Source organism: Equus przewalskii, chromosome 23 (assembly GCF_037783145.1).
Source record: "Equus przewalskii isolate Varuska chromosome 23, EquPr2, whole genome shotgun sequence".
NCBI lineage: Eukaryota > Metazoa > Chordata > Mammalia > Perissodactyla > Equidae > Equus > Equus przewalskii.
The window spans coordinates 10,858,594-10,872,558 of record NC_091853.1 but is presented as its reverse complement, the minus strand read 5'-3'; the positions used below and the strand labels follow the sequence as shown (position 1 = coordinate 10,872,558).

The window sequence follows — 13,965 nt, the reverse complement described above, 5'->3', positions numbered from 1 at the left end:
CTCTGACATAAGGGTTCCAAATACCTACTGGGGAGGAGTAAACACAACTCCAAGAGTGACATAAATCGCTGGGTATGTGACGTGAGTCTCCCTGACACACGTGTTGAGAGGCCTCAATGCTGTGACCCACCTAGCTGAGAAAGGAAGCAAACTGCAGCCTGCCCTGCCAACAGACTCGCAGTAAGCCAGCACTGATGTCTGCTTTATCGTAACGTTTGTACCAGACAGAGAATTGAAAGATTAAATTGTTTACATGTGTTACATAAACTGATGTAAAACTCCTGTTTGCACATGCCCACAGAGGACTCACTGTTCAGCCAGTCCAACCGAAGCGGCACAAGGTCACACTCGCAGGAAGAGGATTCTTACACACATCGAACAGATATGTCTTGACTCACAAATGGAGCCTGTGAGAGCTTGGGTGCTGAGGACAATCAAAACTGCTTTACAGGATAGTGGGGTCTAAGAGATGTCATGCCTTGAGTATGCATCAGGGTATTGAGGACAGGTACCAAGATCCTAGAATGCTGGGAAGGCCACTTTGGAAAATGATTCCCCCACTTACTCCCACCCGTCTCTCTCTGTCCTCTCACCCAGGCTTTCAGCAAAGCTGGAGGACATGGAAACATGCTCCGGGGACATCCAGCTCCTTAGCTCAGAGGGGAAGTGTGACACACAGAGGAAGAGCTAGCCACCTGCTAACTGGGAAAGCTCTAAATTCAAAGAAATAATCTATTCTGTGTTCCTCCTTTCTGCAATTCCAGTGGATGCCCCAAATTCACCTCTATTTCCTTGTGAGGTCTGGGGCTAGCCACTGCGTGCTTCTCTATGCTTGGCTGTCTCACTCACAGAGCAGGAACTGTGCTTACTGCACGGCCTAATGAAGCAATTGCAGCTAAAACACCCAGCACAAGGCTTCACACACAGAAGGACCAAACTGATAACAGCTATGCTTGTCATTTAGAATACGGTGTCACGTTGTGAAAGCAGAGGGCCTGCACAGGTCATCACATTCCCCTATCCTCCCACCAACTGTCAGATGCCACTCTTTTCCTACCTTCTCTCTTTTACAAAAAGGTCCCTGGCATTCATTTATACCAATATGCAAAGGACGAATAAAAACTAATTTTCAGTATAATCATTCTCTTCAATAAACATGTATTAGGTGTGTATTGTGGCAGGCCAAGAGACAAAGATACACAACACAGTCCTGGCCCCTAGGAGCTGTCATCTGAGTGGGGCAGATAGGACAACGAACAGATAAGGAATGACAATCCCACCAGGCAGCAGCCATAGCGGGGTAGGCACAGGTATAGCATGAGGCAGAGAAGGCTTTCCCACATTTATAGCTCCTGGAAGCCTGCCAGATGTGACCTTCCGAAGGAAACATCTGATAGGCCCCTCGGCAAGGAATGAGCATGTCTGATGAGCCACTGGCTCACATGAGAGCCCCACGAGCTCTGCTAAGGAGAGGAGAACTCAGCAGGATGGAGGAGGCAACCCTGAGCAGTGGTGCACATGTTTACGGTTCCAAATTGGGGTTCCCCTAACTTCATGTTCTTCCCCTTGTGCATAAAAAACGCCACAGAAACATTCTCCCAGCTCGTCCATGGCAAATGCCTCTCTCACCTGTCATACACAACTCCGCTAATTGGAGGCAGCCAGTGGATAGTGAGGGACTTGTGGGTCTGCCCGATGACCATGGGTGGGATGGGAATGGGGGTGGGCTTTTGGCTTTGACTCCATTGCTGATATACAAGGTCCAAATAGCAGTGCATTCGGGCCACTTGGTTAGGGGTGAAGTTGTCAGTGCAGTCATCGTCTGTGGAGACAAAAAAGAGAACAGGAGAGATGGAGGTTTTCACTTGCAAAGTGCACCAAGGCAGGAATAAATTCTGCCTCGTTCACACCTGGGTCACCAGCACCTAACGCAACAACTCAAACTCATTAGGCTCCATAAACACTTGTCAAATGAATAAAAGCATTCCGTTCCAGAAAGTATCTAAGCTGGAAGTGGGAAAGAGAAGGCAGAGAATAGCACTTGCTTATCTCTAAAGCAGGGCTATTACCTTGAGGCTGGGCTGGGCCAGGGTGAGACTCGTGCCCTAGGGTACGGGGTTGCTCTGAGCTGATGGCTGCTTACTCAGGAAACCACAAGATGGCAGTGTTTCAGCATATGGCCTTTTTATTTGTGAACATCTGCAGAGTTGCAGACACCTGCTTTATGCCCGGTGACACTGGCCAAAATTAGTGGGTATTCAGGGTTGATGATCAAGGGGAGAGAGAGCCAAAATGTCAAGGAGGCAGCAGGACTGGCAGTCGTGGTCCCCACCTCACTTTGGAGCCAGCAAAATCTTCCTATTAGATACATTTTTCATTGGGATTAGAAAGGGAGCTATCTTAGTTCCAGGGCCTTTTTCAATGAAAGCAAACCAGTCAAACACTTCCCCTGCTTCTTAGATGTGTCCTCTGCCCACTTCAAAGGTAGTGCCTAAACAGCTCCGCCCTCTGACGCCCCTGTCTGGTCTCTCTGCCCCAGCAATGGCCACTGGGTCCTTGTTGGGGGAGGTACAGATGCTGGTCCTTGTGAATTCAGTGCACCTGAATTACACATCAAAATGAGACCTGGATAGAAATATAGTGATATGTCACAAACAGGGCCAGCTCACCACTCTTTCTTCTCTTCAAAGGCATGACCAGGGTGTTGTGGTTGATCCTTTTTTGGGAGGGGCTGGTTCCAGAACTTATCACCAAACGAGCCCCTTGACCTTACAGAAAAATTACCTCCTTCCTTCCCCACTGGAGGAGGTCATCAACATCAAATAAGTCCTTCACTTTAGGGATAAATTTGAGACCATTATCAGACTAGATTAGACTAGTATTACTTTTTGCCAGAAACAAGGAAGGTGTGTGAGGACAAGAAAGAAGCAAAATCCAGGCAACAAGACCAGGTGATACAATCGCTCCCAGGGCCAGGAAAGCATCATTTTTTAAGTGAGATGGCACCATTCTTTTGATAGGCAAGCTAAAAGTCAGCCTTTGGCTAGTGTTGGAAGAAGAGAATCTGATACTTAAAAAAATAACATAAAATAAAAAGGAATCCTGAGTTAAAATTAACCAGAGCCATCGTCTTGGCCAACTTCAAAAATAGTACAAAGAGCCACTTTGACCCAGAAACCTCTTTCCCCATCTCTATTGGACTCTTCTCCAGAGTACGTGCCTAAGAACAAGAATAACCAAGTTCGAGAGGTCAAAGGGATCTCAAGAGAGATTTGGCTTAGTCCCCTTTTCTAACTATCTGAGATATAAGTGTGTTTAATCTCTTGTGGAAAAGAATCCAGTCAACGAGACCCCTTAATATCTCAAAATGTTTTTAAGTTCTTCAAAGACTTGAACAAAAGACTATGCCATGACAAATACACTTCAACTCTGGCACAAATGACTGCTTGACAGCCCTCTCCACCTCCCACACCTCCACCTCCACGTGTCCAGCCCTCAAAGGCCCCCACACAATCTTAAAAAGCAAATACGTCAAGACTGTTGTGATACCTGTATAGCTCATGTAGTTGCTGAATGGAGCCCCTGGGAAGTGGGTGAAGCCACAGGTATCATTGGTAGGCTCTGGGTCCCGGCACAGCTTACTCTTGGGAGTGGGGGCAGTGTCAGCACAGAGGTCTCCCGTATCCATGGACGGCACCGTTTCCCTGCAGGGGTCATCGCACGATTCTCTTTCACTGACCCCTTTGAAGACATGGTAGAGTCCCAGGACATGCCCCACCTCATGGATCATGATGTTGGTATGGCCAGACATGCCATAATAGGATGGATTGAGGACAACGCCACCTGCAAGAGAAGGTTTGGGAAAACATCTCTAAGCATGTAATGGGTAGCAGCCCTCTGATCCTTAATTATGTCTTCGGATGAACATCAAATGTTCGATTTCAGCCTCTAAGGAGACACTTTATAACTTCTAGTGGCATTCAGTCCCTGCTCTTCCCTCTGGCTACAGACACCATCCGAACTAATCAATAAACACGTCTTTAACCCCTATCACGGGTGAGTGCTGTACTACATGCCAGGGATAACAATACAGACAAGACGACATGATAGAGGACCAGGATTCCCAACCCTGGCTGCACACCGAAATCCCCCAGGGGAGTTACAAAATACAGATGTCCAAATGCTAGTCCAAATGAAATGAATCCAAATATTTGAGGACAGGGTACGTGCCTCAGTATTTTTTAAAACTTCCCAGGTGGTATAAGTGAAAGCACATGGGATTTGGAGCCAGGGACATCTGGGTCTGACTCCTGGCCCCTCCATGTACCAGCTCTGAAGACCTGAATAGCTGCTATCTGACCTTCTAGAACCTCAGTTTTGTTGTCTGTAAAGTGGAGATGATAACACCTACTTCTTGGTTTTATTTTTTTGTTTTAAGCATTTGGCATATTGTAGGAGCTTAGTAAACAACAGTTGTGTATGCTATTTCTGATTTCATGACCCCTACTCTCAAGGATCTAACAACCATGAGACACAAGATAAGTCCAACTAAACTACTATGACTACCAGAATGTCACAAGTATATGCCCCACCTTCACTCCCCAAAAATCTCAACACCAAGGAGACATTTCAGAGAAGAGTTCATTGCATTCTACCTGGGCTTAGACAAAAGACCTAGTCGTCTCATTGTAACCTGACAAAAGAAAAGGTGAAAGACCGCTGAGTGCTCCAACTTCTATCTGTCTAGCTTCCAATCCCTGCTTCCCTCCTCTCCCCATGGCTGGAACCATTTGACTTTCCTTCTTCATCTCCAAAAATTGTCAGGATTAGGCCCATTCTCATCTCTAGGACTGAAACAGGGAATGTCAACAGCTGTGGACCAACCCTCTGTGGTCTAGAGTCCTTCTTAGCTGTGTTTCCAGGCTGACCCTGCCCTTCTGTCCCAGATCTGATCCCAGTTCCCAGGACTTGCTTCATTCATCCTACCCAAGCTCTCCCTCAATCAATGGTCTACTGAGTACAGCAGGGCCTCCAGAAGAACAGCCCTGCCTTCCTTTTGTTAGATCCTATTCCAGGGACTCGCTCTCATTCCTGAATTCTATATTATGCCCTATGGACAAGTACACACATGGTTTTATGTGCAGGACACAGTCACAGGGTATCTGGCACCAGGCCCACTGGTTTCTCAAGTGGGCAGCTCAATCTACCTTTTGAGTGACTACGTTACTGCGAGAAGCAGTTTCCAAATCTAAGTTCTAGTTTTTCCCAGTCTACTCAGACATGCTGACAATAACCAAGCCATGCCCACACTCGTCCTGAGATATATTGTCTACTTGCACATCTAAAAACAGAGCTAGACCTCATCTCCCTTGTTTATCATTTCTGTCACTTCCAGTAAAAATTCTTCTTCTCCAACATTATCCTTTTTTCCTTTTATAAAGTTATTTTCTGTATATTTCTTTCATTTGTGCATCATTCTTATGTCAACATAAAGTTAAAGTAATTTGGAAACAGATCTATTTCAATAACATCCAGAGTGCCCAGTATCTGAATAAACTCGGTGAAATGCAGTATTTCCACTTTACAAGAAGCCTACCCCTTCATGTTTACATATCTGATTACAGCAGTAAGCATCATCAGAGTTCATACACCACCGTGCTCTCAGTTCTCCAACAGCACTATCAACCTTCCCACCAATGAAGATATTCTAAGAGAACAGTTTTCTGGTCTCTCAATTGCCTTTTTAAGCACCTTCACTCTCTTCCGCCTCCTTCCTCCACCACACTCCTTCCCTTGACACACACTGAATCCCTTTCTCTCCTCTTTCTTCCCCTTCCTCTCACCTCTAAAGCTCTGGATTCAAAAAACCGACCTGCCAGAAATAGGACTTTGAAAGGCTACAATTCACCTATAAGGGTTAAGTATCCACACTGAGTAGTTTCTTTCTGAATTGTGTTCTTAAACTCTGGCTCTGGGAAATACTTAAAAAAAAAAAGTGGTATCAGTAGTTAAATATGCTTGAGGAAAATGCACTATGCCGTACCTTCCTCCTAAAGATTCAAATTATACATGAGAATTATGTTACAGGTCCTGAAAAGTCCTGCAGAAATTTTATTTAACACTTTGATTCCCAAGCTTATTTGAACGCAGAACCTGTTTGGGGTAGAATCCCTCTGACATCTCTGGAATACTGGATTCCTTGGAGCACAATTCATGAAACACTACCAAAGACAAAGAAAACTCCCAGTCAAGAGTTATTTTGTACCCATACCTATTACCTCTGAGCAAACATCGAATATCCCCTCATTCTCTGGTCAGACCAGCCCAAGTCCTCTTGTGATCTCCTCCAGTTGTAGAAGAAAGGAGTTATAGTTGAACAGAAATAAGATTCCAGGAAGAAGGGATGGCAAAGTAGCATGTGTCAAGGAAGGAGGGATGACTGGGATTGTGGCCTTGGGGACACTCAAGGAGGATATGAGGGTGGTCATTATAATAGCGGGCATCTCATCAACCACCAGAAGCCTCTGCCTCAACCCCAAATGAGATATTTCTAAATCTAAGAACATTCTGCAATAGATTCACAGTCACCTTTCAATAAACCAGCTTATTTATAAATGAAGGAAGAAGCATAAAAATGCACACCCTCGACATTCCCAGCAAATCTCCTCCACACCAAGGGCAACTGGCCCGGGTTCTCCTCCATAGCACTTTTAATGCACATTCCCCAAACAGGAGAATATAGATTGAACCAGACAGCACTTAAATTTTAATTCAAAACATAAGCCTTTTAAAACACTTACTGACAGTTATATTTTTGATTCCAGAGGATGGGCTCTACCCCAAAATCATCTGTATGGAACATACAGTAATGAGCTTAGTTACTACATGTGTGTTAAATAAAACACTACATGTTCTAATGTGGAGTAAGTGCTATGTGCAGCAACACATGTGAAAGAAAAAGCTCAAGGTCCTGGACCTCTTACGGTGATTCTGCCCACTACAGCCCAGGGGTATGGAATCACACTGTACTAGAACTTAAGGACTTGGAACATGGTCCTGACCCTCGCCAGCTGTATGACCTTGGCTCCACTCTTGAACCTCTCACGAGGTTTCTTCATCTGTCAAATGAGAGGGCTAGCTGGACTTATCACTAAGATTCCTGCTATTCTCATCCCACTCCCCTAAGAGCTAACATGCAGGACTGCATGAGACAATCATAAATACCACATGAAGAAATTTCTGTTTTTGTGGACTGTCACCACCTCAGCCTTGTAATCTGTGTTCCTAGACTCCCATCTCTCAGTAGCCCGAGGGGAGGGAAAAAGCTGGAAATGAGCAGCTGCAAACACTCCACTCTCAGATCTGCTACAGAGTTTCAAGTGATCCAGACTCACTGCTGTTAATCTTAACACCAGCCTGCGCTCTCCTTCCTGTCGCGCAGGCACGGGGGTCCCACGCTCTTCTTCTCCACCACTCTTTATTCCAACTGAAATAAACCTGTTAAATGACTAGGGGAGTGAGTTTTAATCACTCAAGACACACACCCATGTGGGTAACAGAGGAAGGACATCAATTATTTCATGGTTTAGTTTATAAAAGTTCTTTCACGTTTTGATAAAAATCACATACAGACATGTTTTATATTCATGCCAAAGCCTTAGTGAGGCATAAAGACTTGTTGCCCAAAATCAACAAAGAGGAATGTGAGAACTTCTTTTCATTAAGAAGGAAGACGACATGATAAATAATAAATAAAAACTGAATCCCCAGTACGGCAGTCCCTTTCTGCCCTCTCTGCCATGTGGGTCTGACCTGGGAGGGTGTGAGGAGCTGCGAAATCCCACCCTCTCAGGGAAATGTGCAATCCTTTTCCAGGAGCAACTTAGTAAGAATGAAAAGACAGTACAAAATGCTACTTTCTAGGACCATATTATATTAGTATTCAAATCAATGAGCATCATCTTCTAAAGCTGATACCTATGCCCCACACTTTCCTCCATTTTCATTACCAGCAACATGAGTAAGACTCTGAGTGGTTAGAGGTGGGTCTTTACCCCACCGTACAGAAGCCTCTCACACACAGGGTGGCCTCTGGAGTAACCAGGGATCCTCCTCTGGCTGCGTACACTCCTTGGAAATGTATTGATCCTTATCTTTGAGAAAATTCCTTAAAAGCTCTCAAGGCTATTTCCTAATATGTTCAGCAATAACAAGAGCTCCTACCTCAAAGAGCTGTTATGAAGATTGAAGTAGTAATGGACATAAATAAGCATTTAGCTTATTTTCCAGAAAAAAGTGACGTAAAATGTATCTTAGACTATAATTACATAAAGCAGCCTGGCCACACATGCTCATTTGCCCTCTCCACTTGTTGGCTCCCTCCTAACCATTTCATTCATCAAGAGAATGGAAGCTAGGGTCTAAACACAAACAGGGCAGGCCTTCCAGAATGAAACCAGGCATTGCCAGGCAAGGTAGACAAGCACCCTCACACAAGGAGCTCGAATTTGTTCCTAAGTTGCTCACACTTTGTTTCCATGTCGTTTTGAATCTGAGAGCCACGGGCACCCAGAAGACAGACAAGACTTGGACAGAGTTGCAAATAGACAAGTGCCCATCCTCTTCATAGACAACATATTGGCATTCAAAAATCATTCCTAGTAGCATGAAATTAGAGATTGTGTGAGGAAAGGAAATCTTATAGGATTGGGACTGATATCTTCATTCTTCATAGACCTTGCTGTTAGGTCAGATTTACACAAGACATCCTTTTTTTTATGTGCCAATAACCTTTTCCTCCCCACTTCTCTAGTTATAGAGAATATAATTACCACTTCCTAGACTCAAAACCACTGTTCACTTTTGTTTCTCCTCATCTTGGAGGATAAAATTAAAACACAAATAAGGGATAAAAATGGTGGTAGAATGGAGGGGGATGGGATTCCCTCCCCTGCAATCGAATCTTTTTCTCTGTGCTCTCTGCTCTCATCTGCTACACTGAAACAGGAAGTAGAAAGACATGCCAACACACGCTTTCAGCCATAACTTGGCCCCTCAATCTTCACTCTGAGACACTTAGACTCTTTCTACCTTCATTCACCTCTGCAACACCTATCCTGCAAGGCTGCCTAGGGACTGATGACAAGACCAGGAGTACCTACTCAAGGGAAACTTTGAAGCAATAGTGTGAAAGAAGGGGCAAGATTTTGGAAATACTATTTTACCCCAGTGGTTCCCTGCCTCCCCCCACCTTACTCTCCTGCCAGTGCAGGAAGCAAGACTCTCTTGCATTCACTCATTACCTCATTAGGTGATACACAAGAGTGAAAAGCAAGGAGAGGAGTCCTGCTCTGGCTGTGAGGTTTCCAAAGCCTATGCCATCTGGGCCCTGAGAAGACTCCACGGTTTAGCCAGCATGGTGCCTGAAGGGAGGCTAAGGATCCTTGTCTCATGTTACCAATGCCACCACCACATCTTAGCCCTGAACGGATTCTCCTAAGCTAGGGGAAGAGAGAATAGATAAAATGGCAAGAATGGGAATGCATACCTAGTGTTGGGTCCAGACAAAGCGGACTGTACTCTATCTTTCGAGACCTGGTAAAGGGATAAAGACTCAAAACAGGTGCATGTGATTGGACACAGCAGGGGGATCTTGCCTCATTCCAGTGATGGATTCCTGGGTAAGTGGCCTCGTTCTAGAGAAGAATGGCTGACCAGTGAGGTGAAGAGGGAAGGGTGGTGGAGAGCTTCCTAGAGACTCGCTGAAGTTGTGATGGGAACAAGGGTCATCTCAGGTGACCAACATCACCTAATGGCTAAGGACAAAACGGATCCTTTCCCCCACGGCCTTGGCGTTTATAAGCCATCTCTACAGTTAGATACAGGCCCAGGCAAAAGAAGCGCAATTGATTAAGAGTAAATTTCTACTACCCAGCAATGTAGGGGCTCAAAATAGAAATTAAGTTCAATTATAGAAGAATAAATAAATGTTACATTTCTTGCATTTTTGAATGTGTACAGTGGGACTTGAAATCAATACATGCCAGCACCACTAACTTGTACATAGAACATAATATGAATGGGGCTCCCTGGATTCAGCAACTGGTGGCCATGTGTGGCACAGCTGTTGCTTAATGGACTGGCAGAGGAAGCACAAATGTCTTCTCAGAAGACCTTTCAGCTTTGATTATAAAGGACAACTAAAACAATAAGACAGGGTTGCTGTGTGGTCTTGGGGATGGCGCAGGGGAAGAAAAGGGAGAGAAGCTGCTGATTAAAAGATGAAAACCCAGGAGCAGACAGCCAAGCTCCCCAAGCGACGCTGCATTCTCTTGTTCCAAATGGCTTCTCCCAGAGTCAGCCCAAGACCGCCAGAGTGGCACGCAATAAAGAGAATGATTCCCAAAGCTACTTCTATTAAAAAAAAAAAAACCTCAGGCAGTTGGAGAAAAGGACATGATTGAAATGACTTTAAAATGGTTCTGTAAAACTTTTAGGGCTGACTGTTATACGCCCATAAAACAAGGAGGTTGAGGGCTGGTCTGCAGGTGCCTATATAATTACTTCCAGTTACACTCTAAAACAGGCTCCCCAAAACATACTCTCCACAAGGAAGGGACAAGGCTATCAAAGCTTGCCTGGAGGTCCAAGGACAGAGCACTTTGGGACATCGCAAGGGGAAAAAGCAGCAAAGTGGACTGAAAGACAAGAGGAGAAATGAAATGGAAAAGGTTGAAAAAGAAAAAGATCACGGGAGCTAGAAAGACAAGCAAATTCTTAACAGAACCAGCAGCCCAGGAACCACTCATCTCCAAATCTTGTATTGGCTTCTTAGTTTTACAGCCTGTGGTCTCATTAGAAGGGAGTCCTTGTTCTGGGCAAGACCGAACCAAGACAAGAACGTGTAGAGGGCGAAGATTTCAGAGAATCTAATGTAATTTTTTGTCTCCTTTTATATCCTTTCATCCACTCCTACCCCCAACTGTCAAGCTTCTAGCTATTCCCACACCATGGGAGAAAAATAATCTGATTAATAAAAACTGAAAATATTCTTACTAAAGCTTTGGAGACTTATTATTTAATCCTTTCCTTGCTTCTGGATGAAGGCAATGCTCCAAACACACATCACACATAACCCATGCCAGAATTCTAGGCACTATTGAGTATGAATGGGAAAGATATTTTCTATAATTCATTTATTAATTCAGCATTTATTGAGCATCTATTCTACATGAGGCACTGTTCTGGATGCCCATGAGTCAATGATTACTAGAATATGTTTCAAAAGAGGAGATCTTTCAAGTCAATACATGTAAAGGTGATTATTTACTCCACCTACTTATAAATGCATGAACCTACTTTCGGGGCACCCTAATTTCAGGGCATGAGGTTCATAACCTAGAGTAACTTTATCCAAAATTTTCAATATCCAAGAGTGCTCACATGTTTGAAATCCCAAGGCACCAAGAATAACCCCATTTGCTGAATGTCATCTTCTGAAAATTAAATAATCTACAAAAGCAGCCAGTGTGCAATTCCCAGCAGCAGTCCTCGCCTTGTTTGTGTCATGTAGCCTGTCTCATTAATGCTTCTATAATTCCTAGTATTTACTTGGTGCTCTGCAGTTTACGCATCTTGCTCAATCCTTATCTCCAGGAGGAATCACTCTGCTTTAGCACAGTAAAGAGAAGACCAGTGGATATGGGACAAAACTTGTTTGGCTTGAGTCCCACCATTTAATGACCAGTTGCACCAGAGTGCTCCTCTGTACCTCCTGTGGATGCCTCTACCTTTCCCACTCTGGTGTCTGCACCTGCACTCCACAGAAACAACCCGGCTGAGATTCCCAGACTTGCCACTTGTCACATACATGGCTATTTCTCAGCACCCGAGCGAGGCCTCCCTCACATTGTGCATGACTGTGCCACAATTGATGCAACACTCAACGTCCAACTCTTCGGTGAGGAGGAAATGGAGATGTGTCCCGGGGGATCCCCCATAAAAGTTCCGTGAGAAGGAAAGATAGCTCACTTCCGAGTTAGTTTCTGCTGCTTTTGCCTGCCTCTGCCCCTCCGCTGCTGCTGCTTTGCTTTCCTCCAGATACCCGCCACATCTGCATCACCCTGCGACAGCTGCTCTCCTCCAGTCCATGGGCCATGACACTCACAGACCCTGCCCAGGCAGCTACTCATCTCCGCCAGACTGCAAACCATCACTTATTCTTTCCTTCTCTGACTGAGAAGGAAACTCGCTTAGCTTCTTATAAGCTGCTCTATCATTGCAAGCAATTGGACCCCTAAAAGTTTTTTTCTTTATAAAGGAGCCAGTATCTTTCCAGGACACTAAAGATCTCCATGTTGGAGGTGAGGTGGGATGCTGAGGGCACAACCAGGAAGGTCAACCACAGACACGTGGTGTTTGGAACTTGTACTGCTGCTGCTACTGCTACTAATGGAGCTAATATTTACTGAGGCCCTACCATGTGCCAGACACTCTTCCTCATGCTTATTATCCCCATTTTATAGATGATGAAACCAAGGCCCAGAGAGGTGACTTGCTCAAGATCCTATCTACGTGAGGTCATAGACCACTCTGTCTTTCGAAGACTTGATTTTTCCTACAAGGGTCACATTAGCTGGACTTATTTGAAGATCCTCTATGTTTAAACCCCCATTATGAGCCAGATTCATAGTTGGAGTTCAAGTTCCCCAACTCAACCAGGTTCAAGTTCCCTCCCACGTGGTTCTCGGGTCCTGTGAACACTGGGGCATGCTGCTTGTGATCTGATCAGGGTCTCTGAATGGTCTTTGGCAGTATAGACATTCCTAGAAGGACCAGCAAGAGGGTTGGCCCAGAACACTCTGAAGTGTCTTACTTCCGTGCCAGAGAGTGACAGACTCTCCCTGATCTGGCTGCAGTGCCCTTGTAGGCACTTCCTCTCTCTGCAGAGTTGCATTTGTGGGCCTCAGGGGACTTTCTCAAACCTCTCTCTCCTTTGGTGTCAGGGATAACCCTCAATTCCACTCCTCCTCCCGCTCCTGTGCAAGTCCCTTCACAGTCAGGTCTTTAGAGGCCCCAAACTCGAGATACCCAAAACCAAACCAGCTCCCCATTTGCTCCTCCTTTTCCTATATTTTCTAAACTTGGCACCACCATCCACTCAGTCAATCAAACAGAACTCTTTTTTTTCCCCATCTACTTATTTATGTGAACAAAATTTCTTAGTGCTTAGAGCCACAAAAGGGAAAAAAGCAATATAATTGGTGCTCATTAGAGTAATAATTACTATTCATCTACAGACACAAGAACTAATTTGGAGGAGAAAAGTCACTCTCACCTCATTAAAATGTTGTTTCCCATTTTGTTTACTAGTCATTAATCAACATTTTAAAATATCATTTTTATTAATTTTGGACAAGTAATCATTTCAAAAGACAACTCAATTGAAAATAAATTTTTAATACTTTATAACTTATCATCAGTATCCTCTTTGTGATATTGTACTACAGTTTTGTAAGATGTTACCATAGGAGGAAAATGGGTAAAAGACATGTGGAATCTTTCTGCATTATTTATTACAACTGTGCGTGAATATACAATTATCTCAAAATAAAAAGTTTAATTAAAAACTTTACCATCACAAAACTGTTGTTTTATTCAAAATATGTTTTTAGTAGACAAATAGGTGACCAGGACTTTGAAAAAATAGATTTTTATATGTTACATTAATACAAAGCTCTACAGGAGAAATGGAAGGGAAACACAAATTCAAAGAGAAAAAAGGAGCAATGAATAATTTCCCAGCGTTAAAAAAAACTGCATGGACGTTAATTTTTTAAATGAATGATGGTTCTTATAAAATTGTTATGTTACTGAGGATACATTTAGAAGGGTAGACGTAAAATTTATTTTAAAATGTCACTAATTTAAAATAACATGCCAGAAATTATGCTATTTGCTACTATC

At 44.0% G+C, this 13,965-nt stretch overlaps 1 protein-coding gene across 1 annotated transcript in view; it reads right to left on the bottom strand.

Annotated features, from left to right (window-relative positions):
• PAPPA2 (pappalysin 2) overlaps positions 1-13,965 on the bottom strand; it is a 255,583-nt gene that overhangs the window by 134,760 nt on the left and 106,858 nt on the right. Inside the window, exons 4-5 of the mRNA XM_008522125.2 lie at positions 3,550-3,843; positions 1,630-1,822 (exon numbers count right to left, since the gene is read on the bottom strand). Of these exons, the coding sequence (XP_008520347.2) occupies positions 1,630-1,822; positions 3,550-3,843 (487 nt within the window). The remainder of the gene's footprint in view (positions 1-1,629; positions 1,823-3,549; positions 3,844-13,965) is intronic.